The sequence below is a fragment of the Peromyscus eremicus genome, chromosome 5 (assembly GCF_949786415.1).
Source record: "Peromyscus eremicus chromosome 5, PerEre_H2_v1, whole genome shotgun sequence".
Classification (NCBI taxonomy): Eukaryota; Metazoa; Chordata; class Mammalia; order Rodentia; family Cricetidae; genus Peromyscus; species Peromyscus eremicus.
In genome coordinates, this window is record NC_081420.1 from 20,825,964 (window position 1) to 20,840,637 (window position 14,674).

At 44.9% G+C, this 14,674-nt stretch overlaps 1 protein-coding gene across 1 annotated transcript in view; it reads right to left on the reverse strand.

Annotated features, from left to right (window-relative positions):
* Positions 1-13,229: 13,229 nt before the first annotated feature.
* Positions 13,230-14,674, reverse strand: part of LOC131910692 (phosphatase and actin regulator 1-like) — a 140,554-nt gene continuing 139,109 nt past the window's right edge. The window contains exons 4-5 of the mRNA XM_059262576.1: positions 13,855-13,934; positions 13,230-13,367 (exon numbers count right to left, since the gene is read on the reverse strand). Coding sequence (XP_059118559.1) covers positions 13,230-13,367; positions 13,855-13,934 — 218 coding nt within the window. The remainder of the gene's footprint in view (positions 13,368-13,854; positions 13,935-14,674) is intronic.

A 14,674-nucleotide genomic window follows, 5' to 3' on the forward strand; every position in this document is an offset into this window, starting at 1 on the left:
ACTGGGTCTGCGAGATCACCAAACAGTTATTAGCCGGGAGTCCTTCATATTCTCATGACACTTAACACCTAGGAACACAGGGCCCTTTTGTGTTATCAACTATTAGTCTATCCCGCCAAAGATGCCCACATAGTGTGCTCAGACCACAGATTCTTCCCTGGATATGATGGCATGTCAAAGCTTATCTTTGGGAGCTAATAGTGAGGACATCTAAGATTGTTTGGATTTTTCAAGGAGTGTGTGCGTGTGTGCGTGTGTGCGTGTGTGCGTGTGTGTGTGTGTGTGTGTGTATGTGTGCGTACATACACACACACACATGCTTGCATTTGAGTGCCACAGCTTGCATGTGGAGGTCAGAAGACAAATGGTGGGAATTGGTTCTCTCCTTCCACCATAAAGGTCTTAAGGATTGAACTCAGGTCGTCTGGTTTGGCAGCAAGCACCTTTAACTGCTTAGCTACCTCCTCAGCTCTGACTGGTGGGACTTAGGAAAGTAGTTGCACTATTACGTTCCTTTTCCCTGCTGACCAATATCTGTATGGTTGTGGGCATCAGCAGTGTGTAGAAATTTGTAGATGTAACTTTGCATCTCCTTCCTCGTGCCAGCACTGATTGCTGTTTCTGCATTGCCTGCACAGCAGCATCCAGATGCAGTTTTAAAGATGTTTAATGGGGATGTCTCATCAGGGTGTCTAGTCAACTAGTCCAAATCTACACATGAAGAATGAATCACCCAAGCTGAGGCTCAAGGCTGCTCTGTTAGGTCCTGTGCAAGCACCAGGCCCCTTAAGTGGAGACCAATGGCTTTCTAAATGCAGTAAGTGCCACTGCAGAAATACAAGAAAATAGCTCTCTTTGTAGCATGTCTTACATAAAGAACACAAAAGTAAGATAAGAGTTTTAAAAATACAATAATAATTTCCAGTTGGGTAGTGGTGCATGTCTTTAATCCCAGCACTCGGAGGCAGGTGGATCTCTAAGTTCAAGGCTAGCCTGTCTACAGAGCAAGTTCCAGGACAGACAGGGATACACAGAGAAACCTTGTCTTGAAAAAAACTAACCAAAAAAATATAATTGTCAAATGAAATCATTTCAAGCAGGAGCCATAATTTTCTCCTCTCTCCATTCTGCTCCAACCTCCATTTGCTTCTTTGAAGATAACAAGTGAACTGATTAGGCTGAATTAATTTGCTTTTGTTCCAAGCCACTCCCCCAATACTTCTTTTTCTAATGCATTAATTATGTGACCTGAGAGTTCTCCCAGACAGCTGACTAACCACAGAGAAGTTTGCAGTGTTATAGAAAAGGGAAAGGCAAGAATAGCAGCAAGGATTTAAAACAGGAGAAATCCCAACCCAGAATCTAGGTATTTTCTATTGGATCTTTGCTTTGATTTAGTGGAGATGATAACGTTGTGTAGGGAGAGCAGGAGAACACTGTGTTAACAGGGTTAGCTCTAACGGAGAGTTCTTAATTGGTTCAACCCAAATTCCCTTTCCGGGAACTTTTCTTTCCCCTCTCTGTTTTTCTGGAGGGTCTGTTCCACAAAGGTGCCTTCCCACCACGGTAATAAATGTCACTATACCAAACAAAACCTAAACATATTTCTCTAAATGTAATTATTGGTCCAGACTGGTTATTTGGCCCAACTAGGAATAATCAGGTGTTCTTTGGGGGCTAGGAAGTGTCATCCAGGGTTTCCCATTCAGAGATCTTGAATAGTCTCACCTTGGGGCCTGGCCTGTGACTTACAGAAAACTAGCTGCTCTGTGAAGAGAAAGCTCACTAAGGAAGAAAGCCAGCAGAAGAGGGATGCAGATGTTTAGAGAGGTGTGTTCAGTCCTTGGGCATCTGTATTCACCTTGTATGAACTGGTGCTCTCCAGAGTCAATCAGTTCTTCTTTTCCTGTTTTAGTTAACTTTAGATTTCAAAGGAATGAGGGCTGATTCCACACCCTGCATTAAGTACTGCTTTTAACTCAAAGGCAAAAAAATATACAGCTTATCTGAGGGAAGCACACATCTTATTATCAAGAGGACTTTAATCATGTTTCAACTAGGGGCTTTGGGAAGGGGCAAAAGTTGATCTTGAGTAGTTCAGCTCCATGATAGGAAATTTTAAGCAATGGAAATGCAGTATTTTCTTGTATGCATTTTTCATAATATAGACCAGCACTGACTGAAATGGTAATAAATATTGGTATAGCTGCTGCTTCAACTATCCTTTCTGCCTCATCTATGTACAATAAAAAGGACATAGATTCTGTCTTAATTCATTTGTTACAAAAACCAAAGACATGAATGAAGGGAGAGGGAGGCAGTTTCTAAATCTATTTCACCTTTCTTCTAGAACATTAGAAACAGTACAGAAGTGTGCCCATGCTATCCATTTCAGGACACCGTTACATGCATGCTTCCCAGGGAATGGAATCCATGAGATGTTGCAATGTGGGTCTATCCTGAAGCTCTGCCATCCAAATGCTATTCTAAACGCTTGGTCAAGGTACTAATGTGTCTAGAGCTACACTTTTTAAGGCAAAGCAATACAAATTCTTGGTTTTCAGGTGGGGTGGGCAAACTCTGCTCTTCAAAAAGAAGCCCATGGTTTCTGACGGACAGTGACATCACATCTCTCTCTCTCTCTCTCTCTCTAGCACACACACACACACACACACACACACACACACACACGTTAAAGGATAGGAACGTATGTTTAAATGCATTTCACCTTGAAAACAGGCTTTCATGGCTGTTTATCACTGGCTTTTGGATGGGTACAGATAACTTATCCTTAATTAAGTCATACCTCCTGGAGGTTAGTTCTGGGTATCAGAATTTTTCAAAATTCTCCAGGTAGTTTTAACTTTGAGCCCATGGTTGAAAGACACTGAATTAATTCATGAATAGGAGGGCTCCCTGCTATGCTTCTGAATGTCTTGCCTCTCATGAGGTAGCTGGGAATACTGGACTAATAGCATTCCCGGTGGTATTGTATCTAGGCTGCTAGGCGGTTTATATAGATCATCTAAACAGAATTACTTGTTTCCCCTTCATACATAAGGACAAGGACATTGAGGATCCAGGGGTAAAGGGAAGCAGAGCCAGGTACAGAGGAGCCTTTCACAGCCAGACACAGCCCTTCACTCAGTCCTCTGTATTAGGCTGCTCAGGTAGAGTTCTGGCAATGTTGCCCCGAGCCCTGGTCAGTGGCCTTGAGGTGCATGCCGGAGTTAACTGTGTCATCTTCTAGGTTATGAGTCATTTATCCTTCCCCAGGTCAAAGAGGTGAGAGGAAAAGGAAGAAGGACTCGGGTAATGTTCCCTGTGCACCTCAGATCAGGTAAGGCACTGCCAGTTAAAACACAAAATGAAAGCCCTGTTCCTGTTTTATGTACGGCTCATTTGCGATTCATTCCTGTGTCACATGCTCGAGAAAGATAGATAAAGATCTTTGTTCCAGATGCTGGTTTTAAGGACTAGAGGGCTAGAGCCCTGACTGAGCATAACTTGATCACCTCCTACCTAGTACTATGGATGCTAGTATTCTGTTGAAATGATAATCAAACTCTCCAGATTAAAATATCTCTTGGAAACCCAAGTTTTAAAAGTCTTAAGGCTGTTGTTTTCTAACAAAACCAACAGCAACACACTAAATTATATGACTTTGACATTATTAGGAACTAAGAAACCAAAGCCCTTCAATTTTACAGCCAAATTCTTGACCCATTTAAAACAATTTAGGGATGTTAACAAGCTAAACTCTTAATTTACCTCAGACTTTGGACATATTTTTTTAAAGAGTCAGCCATTGGGAGAGTGTAACTACAGTCAATGCTTTAAAAAAATATTTTGTTTTAGATGACCTCAAGAGTCTAGACATCTTTATCTTTAATAAATTAAGTTCCACTTGGCTTGCATTTCATAATAATTGCGTACAGAGTAATTAGGAAGCCAGCTACAAACTGCCCCAGAGGCCAAAAGAAGGGGTGAGGAAGCAACAAGCCGGAAGCTTGGCCTGTTACAGCCCCATGGGGATGTTAAACAAGAAGGAGGAAACAGTCAACAGGAAGCAGGGTGGCGTCCAGTCTGGTGCCCCCAGGAGGAAGTGAAATCTGTTCAGCTGTGCATTTACTCTGGGAGAGACTAGCCTTTCACTATGCTTACCATCAGGATGAGGGGCGGGTGTGGGCACACGTTTGTAACTATGTAGGTAAGGCTGTGACTTCTGAGAATACCCACTCTCTGCTAATGCCTTCGGGGCATAGTTCCCCTTTAAAAGAGATCTCCCTTGCTCCGGGCCTTACCCTAGTTCAAGTGCCTTCCTTATCCTTTCTCACTTATCCTCCTTAGAATGCTGAAGGAAGCCACACTTCTAAAGTGATAGAGTATGTTTGTGGCCTTGGGTTCCAATTTGAGCACATGCATGCACGCAGCACGCACGCACGTACATTGCTTTCTCCCAAGGTACCCCTCATCCTTTTTTATCAGGTTTCCTAAATTGCCTTTTGTAAAATAAGAAGGAAACTTAATAGTGGAAGCATAAATTTGGAAGATAAGACTCATCTGAACAATCAGAGAGAGAGGGTGCAGAACAGATTTTAAGTGGTCAGTGTCTTAGTCAGGGTTTCTACTGCTGTGAAGAGACACCGTGGCCACGACAACTCTTCTAAAGGAAAACATCTAACTGGGGTGGCTTACAGTTCAGAGGTTCAGTCCATTACCATCATGGTGGGGTATGGCGGCACGCCGACAGACATGGTGCTGCAGAAGGAGCTGAGAGTGGAGAAGGAGCTACATCTTGATCCCACAGGCAACAGGAAGTGTACTGAGCCAGGTGTAGCTTGAGCATAAGAGACCTCAAAGCCCACCCTCACAGTGACACACTTCCTCCAACAAGGCCGCACCTCCTAATAGTGCCACTCCCTGTGAGCTTATGGGGGCCAATTACGTGCAAACTACCATATACAGTAAACATTTTAATTAAAATAAGTACACAAGAGCTAGAGACGATTAGTGAAATGTAGATAATGTAAAAATGAGGCAAAGAAAGTAATTCCTATACAAGGGTCAAATATTAAAACTTGACCCTAGTAGAAAAATTGTCAGAATAATAAAATAAGCAAAGATAACGTGAATGGGGAAACCGCTAAGAATATAGGAAACTCAGAGCCAGAAAGTTCCTGAACCACTGGACGACAGCAAGAAAGGGAAGTGACAGTGAAAATAAGCCACAGTGCAAGCTCAGCTCAGGGGAAAATGAAATTAAAGAAAGTGGTAAATAATAGATTGGGTTTGGTGGTACATGCTGGCAATAGCAGCATTCAGGAGGCAGAGGCAGGAGGATTACAATAAGTCTGAGGGCACTCTGGACTAGAGAGTGACATCCTGCCTCCAAACAAACAAGTGAAACACCAGTAAGTAGAGCAAGATAACATGTGGAGAACTGAACTAAAAATCGTGGGAAATGTTTTAATTTTGAAGCGATTTAAGAGTAATCATCTACCGGAGGGAGTCAAGGAGAGGAAAGGTGAAGACGGACAAGCAGGGGTTTCCTGGAGAGAACTATGGTGCGTCAGGGTTGGGGACAGGAAGTTGCTATGGTGGTATGTCAGGGTGGGGGACAAGAAGTTGCTATGGTGGTATGTCAGGGTGGGGACAGGAAGTTGCTATGGTGGTATGTCAGGGTTGGGGGCAGGAAGTTGCTATGGTGGTATGTCAGGGTTGGAGGCAGGAAGTTGCTATGGTGGTATGTCAGGGTGGGGGACAAGAAGTTGCTATGGTGGTATGTCAGGGTTGGGGACAAGAAGTTGCTATGGTGGTATGTCAGGGTGGGGGCAGGAAGTTGCTATGGTGGTATGTCAGGGTTGGGGACAGGAAGTTGTTATGGCGGTGTGTCAGGGTGGGGGTCAGGAAGTTGCTATGGTGAGTATGTCAGAATTAGTGACATGATAGAGGTTTTGCCTATTATTTGCTAAATCTTGCCATCAACACTTTACAGAGGGCCTGCTAGGTAGAGACTGTGCCTCATCTGGTATTTCTGACTACCCAGATAGAGGCCACCAACAGTGAAAGGGGGCTTTCTCTTAGCCTGAGGGACACCTAGCACAGTAGAGCCCAGACCAAGATAGGCAGCCTCTTCTACTATGAACTCAGGCAGCAAGGAGAACAGAAGTCCCCTGATCCATGCAGGCACACACCTTCTTTCTGTATTCGTTGTGGTAGATCAAAGCCCAGAATCATACCATTGGGTTTTTCTTCCTGAGCTATTCCTGGGTTGTCCAGAAGAGGGTGCAGAAAAACTCACATTAACCCCAGCAGTAGGAAATCCAAGCTTGCCTCCCTTTCCATCTGCTGCTTACTTACTTACACCAGTGTCAGAATCCCATGAACAATTCCAGTATCTATTTAGAGACAGATGTTTTCATGGTAGCTGTGTTCATTCAGACAAATGAAGGGAAGTATATTAGTTGAAAAATTACAAGCGCAAGAGTAACAGGTAATATGTTGCCCTCTGGGATGTTTTTATTACTGATGTCTTCAAAGCAATGCCCTGGCTGTTCCTCATAAAATCCCTGCATCAGAAGGAAAAATCATGCTGAGTTTATTCAGCCAACCTTGGCTGATCTGAACTCAGGAAAGACACAGACTAACCAGGCAATTTTAATGTAATAAGTGATGTAATGAAACGCAGAGAGCCTCGGGCCTCCAAGGCATACCAGGAAGCCACTGTCGGAGCCTTTGGGTATCTACGGAGTCTTTATCAGGAACTCTGTGTAGGAGGAGATGTAGGCAAAGAAGCATCTGGGCTGTTTCTGCTAGGGATGTGCCTTTCAGGCCCCGTACACAGTATGGACAAAGGGCTCTACGTGAGGAACAGCAGGGAAGTGAAGGAATTGACCCCTGAGTTCAGTGGCCAGAGGCCAGTGTAAGGGAGCTGGATGGAAAGAAGAATTGCAAAGGAGATTTATGAGTGATTCCAAAGAACCTTCCAGAACATATGCTAAGGTGTTTGCATTATGGAAACTAAAGCACATTCTTTATGGCATGTGCAGTCGAGAGAGACAGGCAACAGGCTGTGTGGTGGTGTTTGTGGCATGTGGGCTGGATCAGGAACTGAAGGAGTGTACCAGTCTGGAGGTGGTGGGAGTGGTACCAGGGTGGGGTGATGTCAGTGAACCAGGCTAAAGCGGCAGCAGAGGGGACAGAGGCAGAAGCACCAGAAGAGCAGCCAGGGTTGAGTTTTACAAACCATCAGCCCATAGCCAGGCTATGCAACCGGGGAATTCCCAGTGCTGTGCAGTGGACAGGAGACACAAGGCTGCGGGGCAGGTCTGAGAGTAACCACAGGGCTTCAGTGAGCAGAAGGAAGGACAGGAAACAGAAGAGTGTGGTGGCCTGCAGTCAAACAAAAAGAAGTTAAAGGAGAGGTCTGCGTCCTGAGTGCTGTTCCCGCCCTCCAGTTTTGTAGAACAAAGATCTACAAATGCCCAGCGCATTGTGGAACAATACAGAGTAGGCCTTTCTGGGCCGCCACTTAGTGGAGTTACAGGGGGTGAAAACAAGGTTGAAGATGTAAGTGAAAGTGAGAAGGAAAGTGCACAGAAAGCTAAGAGAAGTGTGTGCACACATTTGTGTGTATGTGTGTGTCTGTGTGTCTGAGATGGGTAAGTCTGGGTGTTAGACTATGGCAATAATAAGAGTATGGAGGATCGATGGAAGTTCCATCTTGTTTACTATGAATGGGATGCCTGCAGGTTTGAGTAGAGCAGAAAAAGCTAGCAAGGGAAGGTGAGAAAGCCTGGCTGAGGCAGGACAGTGGGGTGTGCACCCCAACAAGAGGGGGTTAGCTTTCTTTCAGTAAGGAGGAGGAACCTCTTGCACTGCAGGAACGGGGAGATTGCTTGGCATCATTTTCAGGACCCAGACGTTACTAAAGTTCCCCACACAGGGATGAGGGGAGAGTTAAAAATGAAGCTGTCAAATGTTTTCAAGTCCACGCTGTGAAACTGGGACATAGAAACCAAGATGGAAGCCCGTGTTTATTCTCCAATTCCATCATTTTCAGAAATGGCTTCTTCCAGGAGAAAATAAGTCACCATCTTGCCTGGGGAACTTTTTCAGGTCTGTCTGTGGATTTGGGTGGAATGCCACATGAACTGGTTAAGAAAGGTTTCTACTATGGTGAAGAGATACCATGACCACAGCAACACATATAGGAAAGCATTTAATGGGGACTGGCTTACAGTTCAGAGGTCTAGTCCATTATTGTCATGGTGGGGAGCATGGCAGTGTGCAGCAGACATGGTGCTGGAGAAGGAGCTGAGAGTTCTACATCTGGATCAGCAGGCAGCAGGAAGAGAGAGAGCCACTGGGCCTGACTTGAGTATCTGAAACCTCAAAGCCCACCTCCCAGTGACACACTTCGTCCAACAAAGCCACACCTCCTAATAGTGCTACTTCCTGTGAGCCATTTTCATTCAAACTACCACGAAGGGGTACTAGGACCTTCAAATTCACCACCAAGAAGGTACCATTAGAACACCAGCATCCTTAACACATTGGAGATGGAGAAGTGACTTTCCAGTTCACTAGAGAGATGTCCCAATCTTCAAAATAAGTAAATGGATAAATCAAAAGTACAGGAATGCCACTCATAAGATGAGAGGACTGTACAGATCAAAACCAGCTGTGTGGGAAGAAAAACAGAAGGAGCTGCCGATTCATGGTGCTTTATTTTTTTAAAGAGATATTTTAGTTCCCTAAGAAATAACATCTAGGAGTGGCTTTGGCACTGAAGAGTGAGGGGCTCTCTGTTGTTGACTTTTATTTTTAACCATAGTCTCTCAGGAACTGGGATCACATCCAACTCTCCTCTCTCCTTTTCTCCCCCATACGGCTGCCTGCCATTTTGGTCCCATGTGAAGCACTTAGTTTGTACCTTGAGGTCAGAAATGAGTGAATGATCTGTGTGCCTTGTTATTGGAAGTCTGGTAAACACAAACAAGAACATGTAGCAACCAGGCAAAGCTGATTGTCAAAGAAACATGTGGTCTGTGTTTCTAAAGAATCCAAGACAAGACCCTCCCCACATCTACCCTACACGTGAAGTCTATGAACATGTTCATGCTCACGTTGAGGACTACAGATGATGTCGGCTAACGGTAAGAAGTAGTTCTATCTCTTGAATTCAGGGTCATAGCTGATATAAAAGGCATTGACATGGCATCGGATAGCTTAGTGGTACCTGCAGGGACCATCAGTGAGATGGGCTCCAAGCTATACCAGGATACTGAACTTCTAGCCCTACTCTGATAAGCTGTGGTGCTCTTGGCCATGCGGGTCCATTGTGAGCTATGCACAGAATACTATGTGTTCTCCTGGGCATGAGCTTTGTGGATAATCCTGTTTGACACAGATTCTCAGCCCTAGTTTCATGTTAGAATTACAGTCAACCTCCTTATCCATGGGAACGTGTTCCAAGACCTGTAGTGAGTGCTGAAAATGCAGATAGTGGGAAATCTTCAACATGCTACTTCACTAACATTTCCACTGACAGCTTGATGGACTTGGAGTCGCCTAGGAGACACGCCTTTGGGCATGCCTGTGGGGATGTTTTCAGAGAGGTTTAGCTGAGGAGCGTGATATAGCCTGAATGTGGGTGGCCCCATCCAATGAGCTGAGGGTCCTGGACTGAATAAAAAGGAAAAAAGAAAGTGAGGCGAGCATTGGTATTCTCCCTCTCTCTGCTCCCTGATTACCAAGATGGCTGCTTAGTGACTGATGGGCAGGTAGTGTATACAGTGTGGATACACTGGACAGAGAGGTAGTTCAAGTCCCTGTAGCATAAAGTGGTTTCATCTAACTATACAGAATAGTTCACAATCTAAAAATTGTCTATTTATGGAAATTTCCATTTAATATTTTTGACCACAGTTGGCCCTGGCTAAGCGAAACCAGTGAAAGCAAAGCCCAGGATGAAGGGAGACTGCTGTACTGGATAGCTCTGGGAAGTAGCCATCTGTTAGGTTGGTGTCTTTGGGATATGGAAGCCAGGCATTATCAACCCTTAAATCTGCTCCCACTCCCAGGAAATTCTAATTTGGAGAGGCTTGAGGATGTTGGATCAAAATTTCTGATAAGGTTGATGTCACTCTGGCTTCTTTTTGGTGGGTAAAATTTGAGGAACATGACGGAGCTTTACAGATTGAGAAAGCAACTGTCACCATTATTGTGGGAGGTCTCATAATCTAGTGGAGCCATTACCATCTAGTAAAAACCAGAAAATCTACTTCTTGGCTTATTGTAGCTTTTTCCACTTAAAAACACAAGCTATATTAGTAGTAGATAAAAGATTAAAGTATTAGTTGCCTCCTCCATTGTCAAATACTTGACAAGAAACAACTTAATGGAGGAAGGGTTTACTTGGGCTCACAGTTTGAGTTTGATCCACCATGGAGAGGAAGGAATGGCAGCACATGGCACCAAGGATACACAGCCAAGAGTTCTCACTTCATATCTTGGAGCCAGAGGCAGAGAGTGAACAGGAAATAGGGGTTTGGTTATAAAACCTTAGGTGACCCACTTCCTCCTCCTCCAGGTTCCAGAACCTTCCCTAACAGCGCCACCTGCTGGAGACTAAATCTCCAAACATTTAAGTGTGCAGGAGAATGTTTTTCATTTGAACCACGATTAATAACATATATGTGGTTTACTCTGAATAAAATATTGTTGTTATTGCAGGTAATTATGCATATTGGCCTGTTCAAATTTATTTAATAAGAACTTCTCATGTTGGGCCAGCTGGGTAGCTCAGCAGGTAACGAACCTGCCTCTGAGCCTGATGACCTAAGTTCGATCCCCCTGACCCATACAGAAGGAGAAAACTTGTGGATGTGTCCTCTGATCTCCAATCATGCCATGGCATATGCCTCCATACACCATACAAAATAAACAAATAAACAAATGTAATTTAAAAAGAGAAGAACTTCTTGTGTGCCAAATAGTGGTTTAGGCTGTAGGATGTGGTACAAAGTATAAAGAGACAACGCAATATTTAAAAATTAGGTTGAAAGCTGCACCCATGTTGTATTACTTTCTAACACCTATGTATTAAAATGGGGAAGATGGCACATGAGAAGACAAATGAAAATAGTTATTCCATGTCATAGTTTTAAATACAATCTAACTTTTTCATCACCTCTGTGTTTTTTTATGTAGGACACACAGGACTGACGTAGTTTGAAGCATGCTGTGTGGTTTTCCAGGTGTCTCAGAGCTCGGAAATGTGCTGATTGTCACACATCAGGATCCATCTAGCCTTGGGATGAACTTTGGGGTGACAGCATGGCCAGGCATAAAAATCAGTGAATAGTGTAAAACTTGAAGTCTCTGGTTCCGTGGCAGCAAATGGTACATCTGACTTCTCAGGTTTGAAGTGCAGTATATAATAGTTGTAATAACAACCAGAGGCTTTCCCCACTGTTTAATTTCACCACCTTACTTTTTAATTGCATGTGTTTGCAGTCTTAGGGCCCTGAGAAGTAATCATTAAAAGAAAGAAGTTTCTTTTATATTTGTAGGGCTGTTTGACATGAACATAATCGTTCATATGCAATACCAAAGGTAGCCACGAGATGGCGATAGAGATTAAAAGGTGACCGTGAAGAGGGACTTCCACAGGAATCCCTTTGCTCTGCAGGCTAGCCTCAGGTGAATAAATGGGTAGACATGTTATAGTTGCCCTGAGACATCTTCCCTCTCTTGTGCCTGTTAGGCAAAGGGCGCCACTGGCCTCAAGTAAATACAACCGGGGTTCTAGAACGTCTCTGCCTTGAACATCAGGGCTGCTTTGATGAATCTGGAGGCCCTTGTGAGTCCTTCAGGGATTGAACTGTGAGGAGGGACCCTGAGTATCTGTAGCAAGGGTGCAAGAAAACACTAAGGCTTCGGTCAGTGTGAGGAGAGAGGGGCTGACAGACTGGTTGAAAACAGTAACTGCACAGACGTGTTGTAAGTCAGGGGTATGGCAGGCTACAAGAGAGGACTGGTAAGGGGCCCCCAAATACAACTTTCAACTCCCCCTCGTCCACGTAGCCATCTTGCATGTCTGAAACCCACCGAGAGACTAAGTATCCATGTATGATGTATCTTGCTGCTCCCAGCCTTCTAGTCCATTCTGCAGGGATTACCCTGGCTCATTGTTTTTTGTGGAGATTCTGCAGATGTAGGGAAAGCCAGTGAACTTTAAGCTCTATAAAAATAAAACAACAGCCTTGCTATGCAGCACAGGCTGGCCTTGAACTGAAAATCCCCCTGCTCCTATCTCCTGGGGGCTGGGATTGCAGACGTGCACTACCACAGCAAGCCTAGATAAAAGTATGCTGAGAGATAATAGCAAAGTCTTGTTCCCATTGCTGTCCCCCAACACCTCTCTCCCTCTCTCCCTCCCCTTCCTCCCTCCCTCCCTCCATCCTTCCCCCCCCCTTTGAGTTTAGTTTCCCAGCGCACACTGCATTTGTGTGTCTGATATGAAGCAGACTCTGGGGCCACATGACCTTGTACGGCTCAGACTGTGAACCTGATGACCTATGCACTCCGCTTTCACCTCTCAAAGTCTTGGACTCCTCAGCTAGCCGAGTTTTAACTTCCTGAGGGTCCAGTTATCTGCAGCCAAGCACTATACTTAATTACTAGATGGGAAATTCTAGAAACAGTTCTTACGTTTTAAATAACCTCCATTTTTAGTTGAACCGTCACATGACCTGTAAAATGGCTGACACTGACTTTTCATACTTGTCACCCAAATATTCCGTGATGCCGTTAAAGATGCTGGCCGTCCTGAGCCTGGGAAATGGACACTACTGGGGAAATTGTTGTTTGTTCAAGAGAGTAAAGGACTAGACAACAATATTTCAAAAGCATTACCTCTATCCATTCTTCAGTTGATGGACATCTAGGCTGTTTCCAATTTCCGGCTCCGAACCATGGAGCAGTAATGAATATGGATGAGTAAGTGCAAAATAAATCTTTTATAAGTTTCACTTGAAAAGCAGGTGAAATAAGGAAGGATGTAGCCCTCCTGCTCTAAGGAAAATTCTTTCCAAGTTTTTATTTCAAGGAATAAAGATCAGATTTCCACTGCTCATTTGAGAAATGATAACTGAGAGACTGGGAGGTGGATGAGTGGACACACTGCTTACTCTGCAAACACGAGGATGTGAGTTCGATACTCAGTACCTCCAGTAACCACCAGCACAGTAGCACGAGTCTGCAGCCCCAGCTCTGGGCACAAACACAGGAGGATCCAGGGCCTCGCCTGCTGGCCAGGTGGCTGAAACCACAGTGAGCTCCAGGATCAGTGACTGATCCTGTTTCAAAGCATAAGGTGAGGAGCAACAGAGGAAGACTCTGAGGTTGACCTCTGGTCTCCGTGTTGGCACCAATATGTGAGTGTACACAAGTGACCATGTAAGCACACCGCCCCTCTATACACACACACACACACACACACACACACACACACACACACACACAAGAACTGTGCCTCAGTGTTGGTCATGCATCACTGTCAGCAGGTGGGTCACAGCAGCACAGAAGCAGAGGGAGACATGCAGCTCCCTCAGGCTTTAGTCGGGAGTGGAGACAGGGACAGGCAGAGAACACACGAAGTTACAGTTAGGAGGGGAGTAAGTCCTGGTTTCTTGCTGTACAGATAGGAAGAGCTGACCGGATTTCCATTGCACAGAAGATTGCCTGTAGTTAACAGTAGGACACTGTGTATTTCCAAACTGCTACCAAGAGTTATGAATGTTCTCACCACAAGTGAACACCCCATGTCTGCAGAGTGAGACGCACTAACAACCCGATTTGACAGTCATAGTGCACCTGTATACCACTGCCACAGACGGCAGCCCGCAAGTACATGCCAACCGAACCTAAAATAAAACCCAGAAAATAGAATAGCCAGAAGATTAAGGGGGTTAAAGATGACAAAAGGTTGTTGGGGAAGAAAAACTGAAGAGCGCGGAGGGGCCAGAAGCATCATGGGTAGTTTTAATTTTCAAAAATTGAGGTCTATGTACACTTCATCTTGATCATGAGGTCTGAGGGACTTCTGAGCTGGAGTGAGGGTGCTACCTGGACAGTTGTCTCTGTCAGGGGAAGTCACTCCAGGAGACGAAGGAAGGGCTGCCATGGAGAGGGCCTGCAGTTGGGAATGAGTTTGTGCTGGCAACAAAGAAACCCTTGAAGCTGGGGCTGAGTGAGAAGGGAGGTTGGTGAGAGGGGACGAAATAGCATGAATCAAGGCATAGGTCACACATAACCCTGTCAAGGAAGGCAACAGCTGGCTTTTTCTTCTGTATGAAACGGTAGTTACTACAAGGTTGCTCAGCGACTGGAGGAAATTGTAGTGGACGGACTTGCACAGGCATAGGGAGAGCGAAAGGCTCCCTCTGGTGGTGAGTCTGGGACATGCAGGGGCAGGAGCACAGCGGTTGTCCTGAGGAATGCGGCAAGATGGGCTTGGTCATGGTGGTGGGGACAAAATGACTTCCTGCTTGCAAGACCTCAGGCAGCCTGGCCCCAATCCAGGCCCGCTAGTTTCAGGGTCCTTGGATAAAGGATCCACAGAAGATCTTCAATCTATTGCAACCAAATTTTAAATCCGTCTTTC